This window comes from Myotis davidii, unplaced genomic scaffold, assembly GCF_000327345.1.
Source record: "Myotis davidii unplaced genomic scaffold, ASM32734v1 scaffold73, whole genome shotgun sequence".
Classification (NCBI taxonomy): Eukaryota; Metazoa; Chordata; class Mammalia; order Chiroptera; family Vespertilionidae; genus Myotis; species Myotis davidii.
The window spans coordinates 5,324,819-5,342,347 of NW_006286675.1; the positions used below are offsets into that span (position 1 = coordinate 5,324,819).

Below are 17,529 nucleotides of genomic sequence, written 5' to 3' on the forward strand. Positions count from 1 at the left end.
GTTATATCACCTTCTTGAATTGACCCCTTTATAATTATGTGATGTCCTTCTTTGTGTTTTTTAAAACATATTTTTGTTTTAAAGTCGATTTTGTATGATATGAGTATTGCTATCTCAGATTTCTTCTCTTTTTTTCCAGCTTTCTTTTCATTTCTATTTGCATGAAATATCTTTTTCCATCTCTTTACTTTCAGTCTGTATGTGGCTTTCGATTTGAAGGGAGTCTCTTGTAAGCAGCATATAGATGGGTCATGGGTTTTAATCCATTCAGCCACCCTGTGTCTTTTCATTGGATAATTTCATTCATTCACATGTAAAGTAATTATTAATAACTGTGTACTTACTGCCATTTTGTTAATTGATTTTATTCTCCTCTGCTCCTTTCTTCTTTTCTCTTCCCTTGTGGTTTGCTGGTTTTCTTTAGTGTTTCATTTGGCTTTTACTCTTTGTTTTTTGTATACTTTTTATAGATTTTTGGGTTTTGGTGTGAACATGTATTATTTGGTATATATATATATATTACTTGATATATATATCAGTCTATTTAAGCTGATAGGTGTTTAAATTTGACTATAGTCTATAATGACTACATTTTTACTCCCCCTCTACACTTTGTTAGTGATGTCATGTTTTAGATCTTTTTGTGTTGTCTATCTCCTACTTATTTTAGTTTGAATTGAGTTAGAAGCTTTTTTCTTTTTTACCTTGTAGTAGCTTTTAAAATGTCTGACTTGCTGTTTTTATTAAATATTTGGCTTTTTCTGTGAGATTTTTATCTTTCTCCTCTTATTGTATTCCTGTTTATGGCCATTTCTGCTTAAAGAAAATTCTTCCACATTTCTTATAAAACTGGCTTAATGGTGATGAACTCTTTTAGTTTTGCTTATCTGGGAAACTCTATGATAATCTTGGCTGGGTAAATTATTCTAGGTCAGTGATGGCGAACCTTTTGAGCTTGGCGTGTCAGCGTTTTGAAAAACCCAAACTTAACTCTGGTGCCGTGTCCCATATAGAAATTTTTTGATATTTGCAACCATAGTAAAACAAAGATTTATATATTTGATATTTATTTTATATATTTAAATGCCATTTAACAAAGAAAAATCAACCAAAAAAATGAGTTCATGTCATAGGTTCGCCATCACTGTTCTAGGTTGTAGGGTTGTTTCTTTTAGTATTTTAAAGATGTCTTGCCACTCCCTCTGGCCTATGAAGTTGCTGCTGAGAGTTCACCTGATATCCTTGTGGGATTTCCTTTGTATGTAGTTTATTATCAAGATTGTCTCTTTTGGCACTTTAATTACAGTATGTATTCAAGTGGGTCAATTTGGGTACTGCTTTTTTGGAACTCCCTGTGCTTCCTAACCTGGATCAGGTTAGGAAAGTTTTCAGCCATTATTGCCTTAAATAAAGTTTCTGTTCCTTTCTTCTCCTTCTGGGACCCCTATAATGCAAATGTTTGAACACTTTGTTATCTCAGAGGTCTCTTACTCTATCCTCATCCTTCAATTATTTTTCCTTTTTGCCGTTCTGATTGGTTTATTTCCACTAGTCTTTTTCCGGGTCACTGATTCATTCTTCTATGTTAGCTAATCTGCTGTTGATTCCTTACAATGTTTTTTTTTTTTTTTAATTTCAGTTATTATATTCTTCAGGTCTGCTTGGTTCTTTACTATACTTTCTAAATCTTTGTTGAAGCTTTCCCTGCGTTCCTCTGTTTTTCTGTCAAGTTTGGTGAGCATCCTTATGATCATGTCTTTGAATTCTTTATCAGGCAAATTACTTGTCTATTTCCTTAAGGGTTTTCTCCCTGGGATTTTTCCTGTTCCTGCATTTGTGAGCTATTCTTCTGTCTTTACATTTTGTTTGACTTTCCATGTTTGTTTATATAAATTTAGACAGAATCTCTCTCTCTCTCCTCGTCTACAAAAAGTGGCCTCATGTAGAAGTGGCCTTGGTGTAGGTGGTCTGTGCCAGGTGATCTGGGCAGGCTGGAAGGAGCTGAGCAGGTCACAGTCATCTGGGGCACTGGCCTCCTGAGCTGGGGCAGCTTTAGTTGGGGAGGCCAGATGTGTATAGTAATGCTCTACTGATCCTGTTTGCTTTCTTTGGCACCATAATTGTCTTGGGCAATGTGTCTGGGAACATGCTGCAGTGACCTTGCAGGTAGGCCAGAGCACCTGGCTAGAGCCCTGACCAGCCGGAAGTGGAATGAGATGTAAACAAGGGAGTTCACTGGCACCTCCAACCCCAGAGAAACCCCGCAGCCCCCAGAGAGCTCCTACGACCCCCCAGCCTTCTAGTGGTCTTGCTTAGAAGCCACCTCTGTGTGGGTTTTATGTGTCAGGCAGTTTAAGAAGCTGGTTGGAGCCAGGCAGGTGCTGGTAGTGCCTGGGGCACTGGCTAAAGCAGCTCCTGGAAAGGAGACAGAGGTGTGTGGTGACACCTTGTTGTTCCTGCTCGCTCCCTTTGTGCAGACACAGAAGGCTCCGGGCCTTGTAGATCCTGCAGGTAGGACGCAGCACAGGCAGCCAGAGTAGAGCTCCCACTACCCTGTCTATGGAAATGGCACCAGCAGCTCCTGCCCCCTGAGAGTTCCCAAAGCTTCCTGGCCTTCTCCATTGTCTCTCTCTTGTTGTTCAGAAGCAGTTTCTTCAGCCCACAGTTGTCTCGCAGGTGTAATTGTTCTCTAGATACATATATATATTAGCATTCTCCTATGTTGCTGCTATCTTGGACCTCCTCAAATGGATACTTGCTCTTTAAACTCAGCCACCATGCTGTGGGGAAGCCTAAGCAGCTGATGGAGAGGAACCAAGGCACCCCAATTTTTAGCCCCTGCTGAATTCCCTGACCAGCTGTAGGAGTATGCTGTTTTGTATTTCAACCTTCTAGCCCTGGTTGAGCTGCTCCAACTGACACCACATAGAACAGGGACAAGGCTCCCAGCTAAGCCCTGCCCCGATCACACATGCATGAGCAACATAAATGACTGCTGCTGTTTAAGCCGTGGGGTGTTGGGGTAGTTTGTTACTTAGCAGTAGATGACCATAGCAAGGGCTGCAGGGCTCCATCCTCAAGGGCCCTGTCAGCCAGGGTAAGAACTTTGGGTTTTGTTTTCATTGTGATAAGGATCCACTAGAGGACAGTGAGTGGCGGAGTGACTTTAGAGGGACACGGCAGCAGCAGGAAGCCAGTTTGGAGGCCCCTGCAGTGGTCCTTCTCAATGGTGAAAGGTGGCTACGGAGGGAGGGGTCAGGAGTGGCGGATATGGGTAGGTGTTGAAGCAGGATGGGTGGGATTTGCTGAGGGATTGGATGTAGAATGGGGTCAAGGATGAATCCAATTTGAATCACAGTTTGAGCTAGGTGACTGCATGGCAGCCAACCCCCTGGTGTGAGGACTCGGCTTGGTCAGGAGGCTGCTGAGACATGGTCCAATGTGGGGTGACAGTTAAGCCAGGCTGGGGGCAGAGAAGAAAAGATGAATTTGGAGGGAGTCAGGGGTAAACTGGACGGGGCTTAAGAAGGAAGCAGATGGCACACAAAGGGAAACTGAGGCAGCCCAGCATGGGCTTGCTCTGCTCTCTCTACCCCATCCTCCCCTCCCCAAATCTCACACAAGGTGTTGTCTAGATGTGCCAACAGCTTCCTTGGCGTGTCTGCCAGTAGGATCCCAAGGGGCACCGTGAGCTGGCGGCAGGGGATTAGGCTAGCACTTCACAAGGTGGTGTATGTTTTTGTCTCTGCTCTTTTCATGGCTTGGCCAGGGGCTGTGGGAGGTACCCAGGCAGGGTCTTAGTTAGGAGGGCACCACTGCGCATCTCGCCTCCATGAGCTGCGTGCGGGCCGGGCAGTACCCTGACCTGGCAGAGGCCGGACATCATTTGGCACCCAGGAAACTCAGGCAAGTCTCCTCCTCTGCATGACGACACTGCGCCAAAGCCCACCTCCTGGGACCCTCGGAGCAAAGGGATGCCTGTACCTACCTGCAAGGCAAGTCTCCAGGGGCCCCAGACAAGGACTGTGGGTGGGGGATTCACAGACGTTGGCCGCCGTCTGTGCTGAGAAATGACCCTGGAATCTAGAGATTTCCTCCATTTGCAAATACATTTCTAAATGTCAAGAAGGAATTGCATGTTAATTAGGCATTAAAACAGGCTGTGGAATATTTAATGACATAGAAAGATGTTACTGACATATTGTTGCATGGGGAAAATACAGGTTTCAAAATGGTGCGTATACCCTGGTCCCGATTTTTACTCCTGTGCCCCCAACCCAGGCAAGTACGTGATTTGGCATTCTGAGATATTAACCGTGGGTGGGTGGGGGTAGCTTTTATTTTTTTCTTCTTTTTTTTCTTCCTGATGTTTCTGTAGGAAGTGTATTTAATTCTAGCATCACACCCAGAGAATTTTTTTTCTATCAAATGTGTCAATAACTTAAATTAGCAATCTGCTGCTTAATAAGCAGGAATCAGTGCTCAGAATAGAAAATTTGAAAAGATAACAAATCTCTCTACCCAGAAGCTACCAGAGGAAAAGGCTATTTTTAAAGCTAAAGATTGTTTACTTTTCTCTTTTCACTTTCCTGTTCTCATTAATTTAAAAACTGGCATTTGTAGGATTTTTGTTTAAATGGTATGAATTTTTCTGTCCTACTTCTTACCTTTGATAAATGTGTGTGCTTATTTTCTTTTTTCGTAAAGGGAAAAAATATAACCTGAGTTGCTTCTAACTAGGAGGTGGCTTTGCTTTCTAGTGACCTCTCCAGGAGGTCAGCGGGGTGGGCTGGGGGTTTCTGGGTATTTGCTGGCCTCCAGTCAGGTTCACCGTCCTCATGGGCCACGGTGAGGAACAGCCTGCCCTGCTGGCCTGGGCGAAACTGTTTCCTCATCTGAAAAATGGGGTCAGTGATACATTTTTTTAAAGAGCGATGAAAAACTTGGGGTGCGTGTGTAACTGTCGGCTTTTTCCAGTGCAGACCACCCCCCACATTCGGAGGCTGCTGTGGAGGCTGGTCTGGCCGAGCCTGGCACTGAGGAACGAGGGCCCAGGGCCCTGGCTTGTGCCCCCACCTCGCCGCTCCCTGGCTGCGACCTGGGGGACTCCCTCCTCTGCACTGTTTCTGCACCTGTAACACGAGGACACTGTTCCATTCCTCGGGGATCTGTTAACTAAAGGTGAGTTAGGAGCAGGGCCCACCAGGGGTGGGTGGCACACAGCAGCCGTGACATCTTCCTGCAGGTCCCGTGGTGCCCTCAGAGCCTAGGGACCATCCGGGCCAGGCCCCTGGCAAGCAGGCAGCCACACTGCCCCGTCACCGTCAGCCGCCTCCGCAGGCTGAGGCCGGTCTGAGCCAGGGCCCCTGCCTCTCGCCACAGGCTCTGCTTTCCCTCCTCGGCCATCTCAGGATAAAGGCTGGAGCCCACAGCAGGTCTTCCCATCAGGCTTTTATTATAAAGAAGGTTCCATTTAGAGCGTCCTGGTCACCACCCCCCCGGGCCAGGCCCTGGGCTGGCTGTGTCTGCTGCGGGGGGTCAGCCAGAGGGCCACTTGCAACGGGAACAGAAGGCGTGATTTTTCTCAGGGGGGCGGGGGGAGGGGTGTCTGTGCCAGAGCTGCCCATCCTCTGGAACAGTCATTTCCAGTGTTGCGTTGGGAGCCCCTCGGTGCCCTCCCAGGTCTTCTGCACAAGCGGCAGCTGTTCACAGTTGGTGCATATAAGTTTAATATAGAAAAGCTTTCTTAAAAAAACAAAGTGGTGCTATCTTTAGAAATACTCCCAGCAAGATCAAGTAGCCCAGCTACATCCTTGGTGCAACTTAGCCCCTCTGCCCCAGACCCGATCGCCCAGCACCAGTCCCCTTGGCTCCCGCCCTCCTGGCTCAGGGAAAGCCCCAGGAGCCTCCCCACGGGCGGTGGGCGCTGCCCACGCCACCAGTAGCCACTTAAGCAACGAAAATCTGACACTGCTTGCAACTGTGTGGCCAGGGTCCTCTCTGGGTGAGGGGAGACTGGACAACGCTTTGGTGGTTAAATCGGGAACCAATCACGGGCTGGTTCGAGGCGGCCTCCCCTCCGTCAGAAAGGCTGAGGTAGTGTTTCTGGCTGCGGCCTCTGGGCCAGGCGGTCTCTCGTGTTTGTCTGTTCGTGTGCGGGACCGAGTTGGGCGGGGCTCTTAGCAGCTGGCTGTGACAGCGTGCGGGGCACCGTCCAGGCTGTGCTGTTGGGTGTGGGAACCTTACCAGAGACGGGCTGTGTCATCCAAGTCCCCATCCCAGAGGCTGGGCCTGGGGACAAGTAGGAGGGGACAGAGGTGCCCCAGGGGCCAGGGCGGGGGGGCTCCTCATTCCCCCTCTCCAGTGACTCTGCTCAGTCATGGCCCAGCCGGAGTCAGAGGCACTGGGGACCCAAGGAGGTCACGGGCCGGTGCCTGGTCCCTTCCCACACGGTCTCCGGCGGGGGCTCAGGCCTCGCTGTAGCACTCGTAGATGTTGTCCTCCATCAGAGCCACCACCTGCTCAAACTTGTGCTGCAGCTGGGTCCGCCGGGCGGTGGGGTTTGCCTCCAGGGCTGTCATGATCTGAGGGGAAGCAGAGGCGCCATGGGGCTACAGGCCTGGGCCCCAGTGGGTCCCTGGGCAGGTCTTTGGGGAGCACACCCAGCCTGGATTTCCACAGCTGCTGACCCGCCCTAAAGCACACATGTCCTGGGATGTCAATGCCAGAGTGGGGACGCCTCTGGGGTGTGATGGGGAGGGGGCGCCGGGGCTGCAAGGCTCAGTCCTCACACTAGGGGCACGCACCTGCGGTCGGTACCTCTTGGCGTATTTATAAATCTCGGCCATGGCCACGTTGGTGTTGAACTCGTTCTGGTACTTCTACAAGCAAAGAGAAGGCGGACATTGGGAAGGGTGGTTAACCTGTCAAACCTGGGCCCGGCCCAGCCCTGCTGCTTGTACGCAAACCCCTCCCTGGACGGTCAAGTTCCAGACCCCCCACAGCCCCGCCGCACCCGCGACTCCTCGGCCAGGTGGGCGTTCATCTCCTGCTCGCTGAGCGGCGTCATGTCGTGGATCTGCTTGTAGTAGCGCTGCACGATTTTGCGGTACTCGGGGATCTCCTTGGCGTAGAGGAGCTTGTTGGTGGGTGAATCCTGGGTAGAGAGAGCGAGGGAATGAATAAGAGAAGGAAAGGATTTGTCTTTTTCTGGACGAGCCATGCTCCCCACTCCGCCAGCTTCAGACCAGGGGCTCCTCACCCCCTCCCTCTGCTGTCCTTTTACACCGCACCCCTGCCCTGCCTTCTATGGGGCCGTCAGGGTGAGGACCTGAAAGGGGATCTACTTCTTTTAGGGGGAAAGGACACGGGCTTTGCGCCAGCTCTCGGTTGCACAGCGGCTGTTTTGTTTACATCCTTGCCTCGGGTTATAGGTCCTGGTGGCTAAGATTTCTGGAAGCCTGATGGCTGGCTCAGTGGAATATTCCCCACCACATGTGTTCAACGCCCGAACGTGAAATGTGCCAAGTGCACTCCCAGTTCTTTGTCACGGGCATCCTGCCTTCCGAGATAGTGCGGAGAAGTGATGCGTTTACTCTCTCTCGTGGCCTATCTCTGAAAGTCACAGGCAAAATGCAGGGCCACAAACCCTCCGTCCTGCCCGGCGAGGTCTGCTTACCAGTGGTTCTCAACCTTCCTAATGCCGCGACCCTTTAATACGGTTCCTCATGTTGTGGTGACCCCCAACCATAAAATTACTTTCGTTGCTACTTCATAACTGTAATGTTGCTACTGTTATGAATCGTCATGTAAATATCTGATATGCAGGATGTATTTTCATTGTTACAAATTGAACATAATTAAAGCATAGTGATTAATCACAAAAACAATATGTAATTATATATGTGTTTTCCGATGGTCTTAGGCGACACCTGTGAAAGGGTCGTTCAACCTCCAAAGGGGTCGCGACCCACAGGTTGAGAACCGCTGGCTTACACCATCTCCTCGATGCTCACAGCAGCGAGCACTCTTGCACGCCTCCCTGCTTGCCCATGCTGTTCCCTCTGCCAGGAACACCACTCTCTCTCCTCTCCCCGCAGAGACCTCAGGGGGCTCCCTCCTGCGTGTACCTCAGGTCTGGGTCATCTGTTGCCTCTGCCCACCCCTCCCCTGTGCCCACTCAGAGGGCTCGTGGCCATCAGGACTGCTGCCTGTAGCCTGGCTGATTCTCAGGTGACTCTGTGCTGGACCAAGCAGGTTTCCTACATTCGCTCTGGCTTCCGGGCCTGGCTCTATGGCCTGAATGTCGGGAGCTGATGCCGGGCCCCCCTACGGCAGGTGCCTCTGGTCTTTAGTGATGCCGTTTCTGACTGTAGTTGCCGTGTCTGGGCGTCTCCTCCGGTCCGAATGTCCCTGCTCATCCCGCGTCCCCCAGACCTGAGCTCCTTTAGTTCCCCTCCCAGCAAAACCTCCATCCCATCACTAGCACCCAGGCTGCCCCCGGGAGCAGCTGACCTTGCCCAGCTGAAGGTCAGAGATGGAGCAGGCGTCAATGAAGGCCTGTGCGATGACCGAGAGGCAGGCGTCGATATGGTCCGTCTTGTCGATGTCGAAGACAAACTGCGGGTTTTTCAGGATGTTCACCCAGAACCGGAGAGGAAGGCTGTGGGATGCGGGTAATAGAGGCAGCGTGAGCCCACCCCAAGGGTAGGGCAGCCAGGCCCAGAGGACAGGCTGGCTTTACCCCTCAAAGCTGGTGTAGCCTACTCCCAAGATGGAACCTTTAGAGACCTGGGTTTGCTCACCCACAAATGGGGTTGATGACCATGCCTGCTGACTGGGCTACGAGCAGCTAAGAGCCAGGGTTCCTGCATGGAGCAGGGCAGGAGGCTGAGTCAGGAGCTGCAGGCCTGGCTGGGGTGGAGGGGCCTGAGTCCACCCTCACTGCCCTCCCCTCCCCCAGAGAGCCTCAAGCCAGGTCCTGGTTCTCATTAGAAGCACCCCCACCCCGCCTGGCAGCCCATGGCTCCTCCCTTAGCCTCTCACGGCAGCAGGAAGTCCACGATTAGCAGCAGGCAAGCGCTGAAGGAGGGTGGAGCCTGGATCCTAGGCCTTGGCCTCAGGAGCCAGAGGGTTGGTAAACCACCCCCCTCCCACCGCAGCGCCTCCCAGTGACTCAGCAGCCAGGCCTTATGCACCCCCAGAGCTCTGAGGAGCCCCCTGCAACTGCACAGAAACTTCGGGCCGGTGGCACTTTTTCTGAGGGTCAGCTGAGTTTTTAACAACTTCTTGTTGGGATCTGGGACCCCAAAAAGCTAAGACGTGCCTCCCAAGAAGGCTGCAGACTGGGTATGGGAGCCAAGATTACGCTGCCCTGAGCCACCCACAGGCTGCCTGATCCTGGGCAGCCATATCTCTGTGAGCCTCACTGTTCTCCTCTGTAAAACGGAGCCGACACTGCCTGCCCTTGAAGAACGGAGGGAGGATGATGGTAAGGGCAACACTTACATAATGCTGGCTTCCCGTTAATTCTTATAATTAAGGTGAATTACTTTTATTGCCCCTGTTTTACAGCTGGGGGAAACTTAAGGCACAGAGCGGTTAAGTCATTTACCCAAGATCACACAGCTGGGATGTGGCATCGTAGGGACTGAACCCAAGCAGGTGGACTGAGAGACCGGGCTCGGACCCCCACACTATTGCTGCCCCCAGGGACACATGGAGCTGCACAGCCCTCCCCACATACCCACCACCCACCTGTTGGTTTTCCAGATGTGCAGGGTGTCAGGATCTGAGATTCCCCTCTTCTCAGCCTGCTCCTCCAAGAAGTCGAAGAAGTACTTGACGGCCAGAGGGGGCTTGTCCTCACGAATGCTCAGAATGGCCTTGAACAGGTCATCCAGAAACTTCTGTAGTGTGCCCTGCAGGGGAGCAAGGTGGCTGCCATCAGCCCAGAACCACATGCAGAGGGTAAGAGGGACCCCGATGGCTCGGGGAGACTGCGGTACTGGAACTGGTGAATGTGGAAGCCATGTGGCATCAAGCCGGTCACTAACCTCTCTGGGTCTCAGTTTTCTCACCTGTGAAATGGGTTAGTGAAACCTCCCTCATAGGGGTGCTGAAAAGTCTGAGGCGTAGCATGGGAAATCAGTGGAGCCAGGGGGTGGTATGTGGGGTGCGGACTGCCACCTAAGCCTTGTGACCTTGGGGACATCATTGACCCCTCTGCCCTTTCTGTTACACTGGCTCATTTAGAAGTTGTCAGACACTTTTCACGGCTCTGAGCAAAGGCAGGACCCTAAGCCCTGAGCCTCTCACCCTGGGGGCCCACAGAGGAAGAGCTCTCGCCCACCCAGGCATGTGGACACAGCTGACCTTCCGAGGCGAGGAGATGCGGCCGGGCCTACCTTGGTAGACAGCAGGCGGGTCAGGTAGATCTCTGGCAGCACCTTCTTGCGGTGGCTCTGCCGGTGGGACTTCTTGGGCTCTGCCAGCTCGTCTGTGGGCAGCACCTGGGAGGCCGGAGCGGTGGTCAGTGCCGGGGCCAGGCACCTCCTCCGCTGTCCTGGTGGGGGGGGTCCCATCCTTCTCCCAGAGGCACTTGGTTCTCTGCTGATTCTGGATCCCATCTCCACTCCCCACCCCCAGCCTTTCCCAGAGCCAGGGAGCATTCTCCCCAGAGGACCAAGGCGGCAGGAAGCCAAGTCCACACCCAGTGAGGGGCGGGAGCCCCAGGGCCAGGGGCCGGGCACTCACCAAATGGAAATACTTCTCGGTGTCCAAGTCTTTCACTGCGAGAGGAAAAACACACAATAAATAAACAAGAGAGGGGAGGGAGAGAGAATAGAAATGGAGAGGAAACCAAGAGAAAGGGTGAGTTCCAAAGAGACACATGAGACAGTGAGTCAAGGAGGAAAATGTGAAGGAGGAGATGAGAGAGATCCAGAAAGACACACAGAGAAAGAGACAGAGAAAGGCAGAGGCATTAAGAGAAAGACACGTGCAGGTGAGAGGAGAAACGGAGGGAGATGGAGAGGAACAGACGGGGTCACACAGGGAGAGGAGAGGCCCCAGGCAGGAGGGAGGCTGCCCTCAATCCCTCCCCGACCCGACCTCACAAGCTGCTGGGAGAGAACCAAGATCCTGCTCCCGACCTCAGAGGGAACCCTGAGACCCAGAAGCACGAGGCCTGGGGCGTCTGAGGGTGTGGACGGTGGGATTTGAGGCAGACACACAACCCAAAGCCTCGAGGGCCATGCCAGCCACCCCTCTGGCCTGGCAGCTGCCCAGACCCATCGGAACCACGTCCCGCCCGCCCGAGGCCTCTCCCAGGCTGCCCGCAGGAGGTCGGCCTGAGAGGCCTGGTCACAGGCCCTGCCAAGCAGTCCTGGGTCAGAGGGGTCTGGCTTGGCCCCGGCCCCGACCAGGGAGGCCACAGCCCGGCCCAGCCTCGTGAAGCCTCAGCTTTCCCACGGGGACTGCTCGGAAGGGGCCCGAGCCACCCGCCCATGCCCAGCGGTGCTACCTCGGCCCAGCGTGTTGTCCTTCTTGTCTGTGAGGCTCATGGCCAGCGAGGCACCTTCGGGGATCTGCCAGGAGGGGAGAGGCTGAGGTCAGAGGTCAGGTTAGGGAGGCTGCAAGGGGGGGCTGGGTGGGGCTGGGAGCCCACCTTGTAGTGGGCCAGCGTGTTGAGCTTCTTGCGGCCATCCTCCACCACTGAGGTGTCGTCCAGGTCCCGGAGGATGTAGCTCTGCGTGCTCGAGGCGAACCACTCTGGAGGCAGGGAGCAGGGGGTCAGGGGCAGGGCCACACGGGGAGAGGCTGCTTGCTCTCTGTGAAACCTGGGGCGTGCCATGTTTCTCTCTGAGCCTCCTTTCCCACCTCTGTAAACAGGGTGTGGGGAGAAAACGGGACCAGGGTGCGGGGAGGCCGGGGCCGTGCTCGATCCCCGGTAGGAACAGAGCAGAAGCTCTGGAAATGCCCGTATCCTCAGGGTTGTTACTGTTATTACTGCCGATGAAATAAAAAAAGGGACCCCCAGCCCTGGCTGGTGCGGCTCCAGTGGGCGTTGTCCCGTGCATCAGGCATTTGCCAGTTGGATTCCCGGTCAAGGGCCCATGCCCGGGGTTGTGGGCTCGATCCCCAGTAGGGTTACACTTCCTCTGACCATCTCCATGTCCCCAATGCCAAAGTCTGTGCCCTTTGCCAAGTGAAAGGAGTGTATGACGAAGGCAGGGCTGGCTCCCACCAAAACAGCCCAACGCCAAGTGGTGCCGCCCCCCACCGCCCACCGAGGTCGACGTCCTCTGCGCGAGGCCACTGGGAGTAGGGCACGTTCTTGCAGAAGGCCTCCAGGATCTTCTCCTTCACCTGCGTCAGCGTGTCGGTGTCCATGGCCCGCACGCTCAGCGAGTCCATGCCGCAGCCCTGGAAGGACACGTTCAGGTTCTGCACGAGAGGAGGAAGGGAAGGTCAGCAGGTCCTCACCGTCACTGCCCTGGGCCCAGGCAGGCGACAGCCTCCCAGAGGCTGGGCAAGATCGTAGCCCCCAGGCATGTGGGGACCCCGCCCAGCCAGTTCAGGAGATGGTCCCCCCTTGCTTCCCAGTTGCCCTTGCCCCACCGCACCCCGGCTCACCCGGGGCTTGGCCTCAATGTTCTCCCGTAGCAGCCACTCCTCATTGAGCGTGTAGCGGGCCTTGCCTGTGATGGCATCAATGGAGCCCTTGTTGATCTGCTGCTTGATGGCGCACAGGAGCAGGAAGAACGGCTCTCCGACCGTCTCCTGGGGTGGACAGGGGCCGTCAGGGGCCGAGGCCCAGACTGCCTGGCCCCCACTGCCTCCCTGCCCTCCCTCCATATTCCAGCTCCCAGGTCTCCGGGGCACCTTCACCACCCACTTCCACCAACACCTTCATGGCTGCCTGTTTAATATCCTTTTGGATCCTGGTGCCGATCCCCCAGCCCCCTGAAGTCTCCATGGACTCTAAGGTCCAATACCCGTGGCTGCGGGCAGGCTCATTCATTTCATCCTCCCAACAATCCTTCCAGATCTCCTCCTCACTGCCTCTGCTGAGAGAGCGAGTAACCAGCCCAGGACCCCCCAGCAGGAAGAGGCAGAGCTGGACTTGGGCGCTGGATTGGCTGACTCCCAAGGTGAGTTCGGGTGGTCCCCACCTAAATCACGGCGCCGTGAGTGGCTTCACTGGACTCTCCTGCCCTCGCCGCCTCCCCCCCGCCCCCTGTTTCCCTGTCATAACGTTCACAGCCAGAAAGGGACTTGGCTGCTATCCACAGCCATGAGCTGATTTTCATGGTCATTTTATAGCAAGTGATCAGGTATTACACTGATGACAGATATTTAGGTAAAATGGTAAGCTGATTTAAGGACAAAATTAAGTACATAATAGCGTTAGGCAGATTTGGCAAGATGATGAAGATAGCATGCCAACTCTTTTTTTTTTTTTTTGTTACTCTTCACCCGAGGATATTTTTTCCACTGATGTTTAGAGAAAGTGAAAGGGACAGAGAGGAGAGAGAGAGAGAGAGAGAGAGAGAGAGAGAGAGAGAGAGGGAGAGGGAGAGAGAGAGAGAAACATTGTTGTCATATCAACTGGTTGCCTTGGGAACTGAACCCGAAACCCTTTGCTGCGTGGGCCGGTGCTCTAACCACTGAGAACACCAGCCAGGGCAAGCATGCCCACTCTTAGTCCTGATCTAATTCTTCAGGTCTGGTGCTGGGAGCCACTGACGCCCCATTTTCTGGAGTAGGAAACAAAGGCTTGGAAGGGAAGTCACACAAAGAGGCCTTGGGAGCTGAGTCCAGAGTCCACTGCAGCCCCTACGGGCCCTGTGGCAGTCGGTGCAGACCAATGCCAAGACAGTAACACTGGGAGAGCCTCCAGGGGCTGTGTGATGGCCCCGTCCTAGGCCCAACCTCCTCTGCTCCATCCCCCTTCCCCTTCCCTCCACAGGGCTCCTCCAGGCTGCCTGCCTTCAGGAGCCCCAAGCCCAGGGGCATGGCCCACATGACAGAGAGAAACCAAGACAGAGAGAGGTCGATGCCTGTTTCAAGGTCGCACATAGATTGGACTCAAACCCAGGACATCTGAGGCCCTGGTTCTGGGCTTCCGTCAGCCCCTTGCCTTTCTCCTGTGACCCCCAGATGACTTCCTGGCCTTGGAAGAAAAGCCCTAATTTAGGGGTCCCTTTGGCAGAATGCAGGCGGGCCTGACCAGCTGGCCTCACTGGACTTCCCAGCCTTATCTCGTCAGAAAGACTCACCGCCTTCCTTCAGTCCCTTTCAGAAACAGTCAGTTGCCCACGCTGTCACCAAAACCTGGGACAGCCTCCCCACCCAGTTCGTTACCTGGCTCATTCCTACTCTCGCCCTTACTCAGGCCGCCTCCTGGAGCCCCCCAGCCCAGTCAGAAGCCTCAGTGGTGGAGCTTTGCTGAATTTTAATGTTTCCACATCTCTCTCCCCTAACGCTGGGCGCGCTCCCGTGGCTGCGAGGGTTTGATGATGGAGGACAAGCTCCCTGACGTGGCCTCCGTTCTGCCCCGGCGGGCTCTGAGCCTCGCAGGAAGCCAGGCCTCCGTCCCCGTCTGTATCATGGATCCTCTGGGCCTGTCCCTGCCCTCCTCTGAGTCCCTCTCTCCTCTGCACACAGGATGGGATAACTCTCCTGGGAGAGCTGGCGGAGGGACGAACAGACCAGTCTACCACGGGAAGACTGGGCGACGGTGGTCCCTGCGTATTGGCGGCGCCCCCACGCCTGCCTCACCCTCAGACAGCTGTACATGCAGATGGACATCCAGTTGGTGAGCATCTTCTCCACCACGGACTCCGTGCGCCGCAGCATGAGTTTGGGGTTCTTGGCGGCGGAGGCGTCGATGAGGTCCACCAGCAGCTCCTTCATGATGCTGGTGTAGTACTCGAGCTTGCCATGCAGCGCGATGGTCAGCAGGGAGGCCAGGCTGCACCTGTGGGTGGGCACGGGCGTCAGCGGCCTTATCACGGATGTGCCTGGGCGGGGGGAATCCAGGCCCGGGAAGGGGAGGGATGTGGGGTCTCAGAACCCCCAGTCCCCCGCCTTGATGTGGAGGCCAGCTAGCTGCCCAGAGGACATGGTGATTTGCAAACTTTTCGAGCCCAGGGTCCAGCCAGGCCGGCCCAGGACCAGTGGGACCTCAGACACAGCCTCGCCCCAGAGCCTCGCAGCCTCACCTGTCCCGCACTGCGAAGTCCTTCTGCTGCTCCAGGGCATGGACAAAGACGATGAGGAAGTGCTTGTTGTTGAGCAGCGAGGAGAACAGGCTGATCCCCTCTTCCATGTTGGGCCGGCAGCTCTCGGGGATCTGCAGAAGCAATCGGTGAGGGGACCAGTGCCTCTGCCTGGCTGAGGGGTCAGCACTTATAACTCCCCGAATGGCTCCTTGAATGCCTCCTGGGATGGGGAGCTCACTACCTTTTCATGGTGGATGCCTCCTAACGCCCCATGACTGGGAACAATGGCTCAGTTGGATTGAAAAGTGGGGCACAAAGAAGGACAGGAGTGCCTGGAGGTAACCCAGCATCCCCATGAGGGACCCTCTCAACTGTCCTCTAAGGCGCGGGCAGAGTGGGATGTCTAGGGAGGCCCAGTCCTCTCCCCTCTCTACCTGGCCAGAGGTCAACACTTATAACACCCTGAGAGGCTGGTTCAATGCCTCCTGGGACGAAGCGCTCACTACCTTCCAATGGCAGATTACCCCCCCACACACACACACACACACACACACCCGCTCCCCTGTGATTTGGATCAATGGACCCGATGAGCTGGAAAGTGGAGCCTGACAGGGACTGGGCGGCCGGGGCGGCCCAGTGTGTGTGAGCTGGGGTCGAGGGTACTCACCTTCCACTCTCCCAGCAGCGGGTGTGTCTCTTGCACCGGGGAGCTGCCCTGGGAGTTGAGGGTCTGGGAGGGCAGTATGTAACGCTCTTCATAGAGGGAGGAACACTGTGGAGGCAGACCCAGCACCTCAGCAGGGCTAGACTCCCCTGACTGGCATGCAGGGACGCTCAACAAAGGCAAAGGGACACTTTACAGAGAAAGACAAGGCAATGGGCCGCGACCACGGAGTCACAGGATTCCAGAGGAGTGGGGAGGGGTGTCCCTGGGGGCTTCCTGGAGGAAAAAGAGTGGAACCAGCAGGCGCCAAGCTGTGGCAGTGCAAGAGGGCACAGGCTTAAAACAAAAGCAGCTGAGGGTGGAATAAGGGAAACTGAGGCAGAGAGGCTGCTGCATGGTGTGACCAGGGCAAGAGGAGGGCATTGGCCATCAGCACAAATGCTCTGGGCAAGCCAGGGAAAGTGGGGACAGGGCAGTAGCCAGGAACAGAAAGGCATGGAAGGGGTGGGCAGAGTCCAGGGTGCAAGAAGAGAGTAGGTGGAGACTAAGAGAAGCCTGGCTGGGAAGGGGCCCCGATATGAGAGGCTAGCAGGACACATGACGCTTGGGCCACCTCTGCTCACCCCCCTCATCCCCCCAGTGAGGGGAGAGGTAGGCCGAGCCCCTAGGAGGAGAGTGGGGCTGGCAGCCAGCTTCTACATGGACAGTTCAACATTAAGTGAATAATGAAGGAAAGCAGGGGTGGAACCTGGGCCCCTCCCGGCAGGCCCTGTGGATCTGCACGGCTCACGGGGCCCACACTGCACTAGCCCAGTTTCCCCACGTGCATAAAAGTGCCCTCGAGAGCGGCACAGCCTCGAGTCCCTGAGGTGGCGGCCAAGGGCACCGGCTGACCTTAGGGAAGAAAGTGCGGGTCACAAAGTGCTTGTACTCCAGGAACGGGATGCCCTGGCTGCGGTTGAGCTCCTTGGTCAGATCCGTCATGTCCGTCTGCAGCTCGGCAAAGCCTGGTGGCAGGAAGGTCGCGGTGAGTGGATCTCCAACCCATTCCCCAGCTGGGAAAGCCGAGGCCCGTGGTCCTGCACGGTCCCCACCCCCTACCTTTGCGGATTTCCTCTCGGATCTGAGACTCCATCTCCTCCATCTGCAGCAGGGTCTTCTGCCAGTAGCGCTCAGCGCGGCGGCTCTTGGTGCAGAAGACAAACAGGGCTGCGGGCATCAGAGAGGGGGTCAGGCCTGGAAAGCCCTTTGGAAAGCTTGTGTGGGCACCTGCTGTGCGCAGGGTCTGGAGGGAGAGGTCTGGCCTCGGCGCCAGTTGTGGCCAGGCGCCCCGGCCTCCCCTCCCCAGTGGGCAAAGGGTTTGGAGAAACCAGTAAAATAAGGCTCAGTGTCCCATTCTCATAAAAAGGAGTGTGTGTGTGTGAAACAATGGTAAGCAGTGGCTTTCCCTAAGGATAGAGTACATGTGAGAAATACGGGTGATTTGTGTGTTTTTAGCATTTTCAATTCTTTCTACAAGGACCAAGTGTTATTTGTGAATTGAGAAACTTTTAAAAGCAGATTACAAAGCAGTATTATAATCCCTTTTCTAAGTTGGGAGAAAGGATATATGTGTGTGTATATATATATATAATATAT

General features: G+C 54.7%; 1 protein-coding gene across 1 annotated transcript in view; it reads right to left on the reverse strand.

Annotated features, from left to right (window-relative positions):
• Nucleotides 1-4,143: 4,143 nt before the first annotated feature.
• Nucleotides 4,144-17,529, reverse strand: part of PLXND1 (plexin D1) — a 73,135-nt gene continuing 59,749 nt past the window's right edge. The window contains exons 21-36 of the mRNA XM_015560347.1: nt 16,993-17,100; nt 16,786-16,898; nt 15,895-15,999; nt 15,228-15,358; nt 14,785-14,983; nt 12,637-12,783; nt 12,291-12,447; nt 11,669-11,772; nt 11,525-11,588; nt 10,756-10,790; nt 10,407-10,511; nt 9,757-9,920; nt 8,515-8,662; nt 7,016-7,156; nt 6,807-6,881; nt 4,144-6,584 (exon numbers count right to left, since the gene is read on the reverse strand). Of these exons, the coding sequence (XP_015415833.1) occupies nt 6,468-6,584; nt 6,807-6,881; nt 7,016-7,156; nt 8,515-8,662; nt 9,757-9,920; nt 10,407-10,511; nt 10,756-10,790; nt 11,525-11,588; nt 11,669-11,772; nt 12,291-12,447; nt 12,637-12,783; nt 14,785-14,983; nt 15,228-15,358; nt 15,895-15,999; nt 16,786-16,898; nt 16,993-17,100 (1,913 nt within the window). The 3' untranslated portion in view covers nt 4,144-6,467. The remainder of the gene's footprint in view (nt 6,585-6,806; nt 6,882-7,015; nt 7,157-8,514; nt 8,663-9,756; nt 9,921-10,406; nt 10,512-10,755; nt 10,791-11,524; nt 11,589-11,668; nt 11,773-12,290; nt 12,448-12,636; nt 12,784-14,784; nt 14,984-15,227; nt 15,359-15,894; nt 16,000-16,785; nt 16,899-16,992; nt 17,101-17,529) is intronic.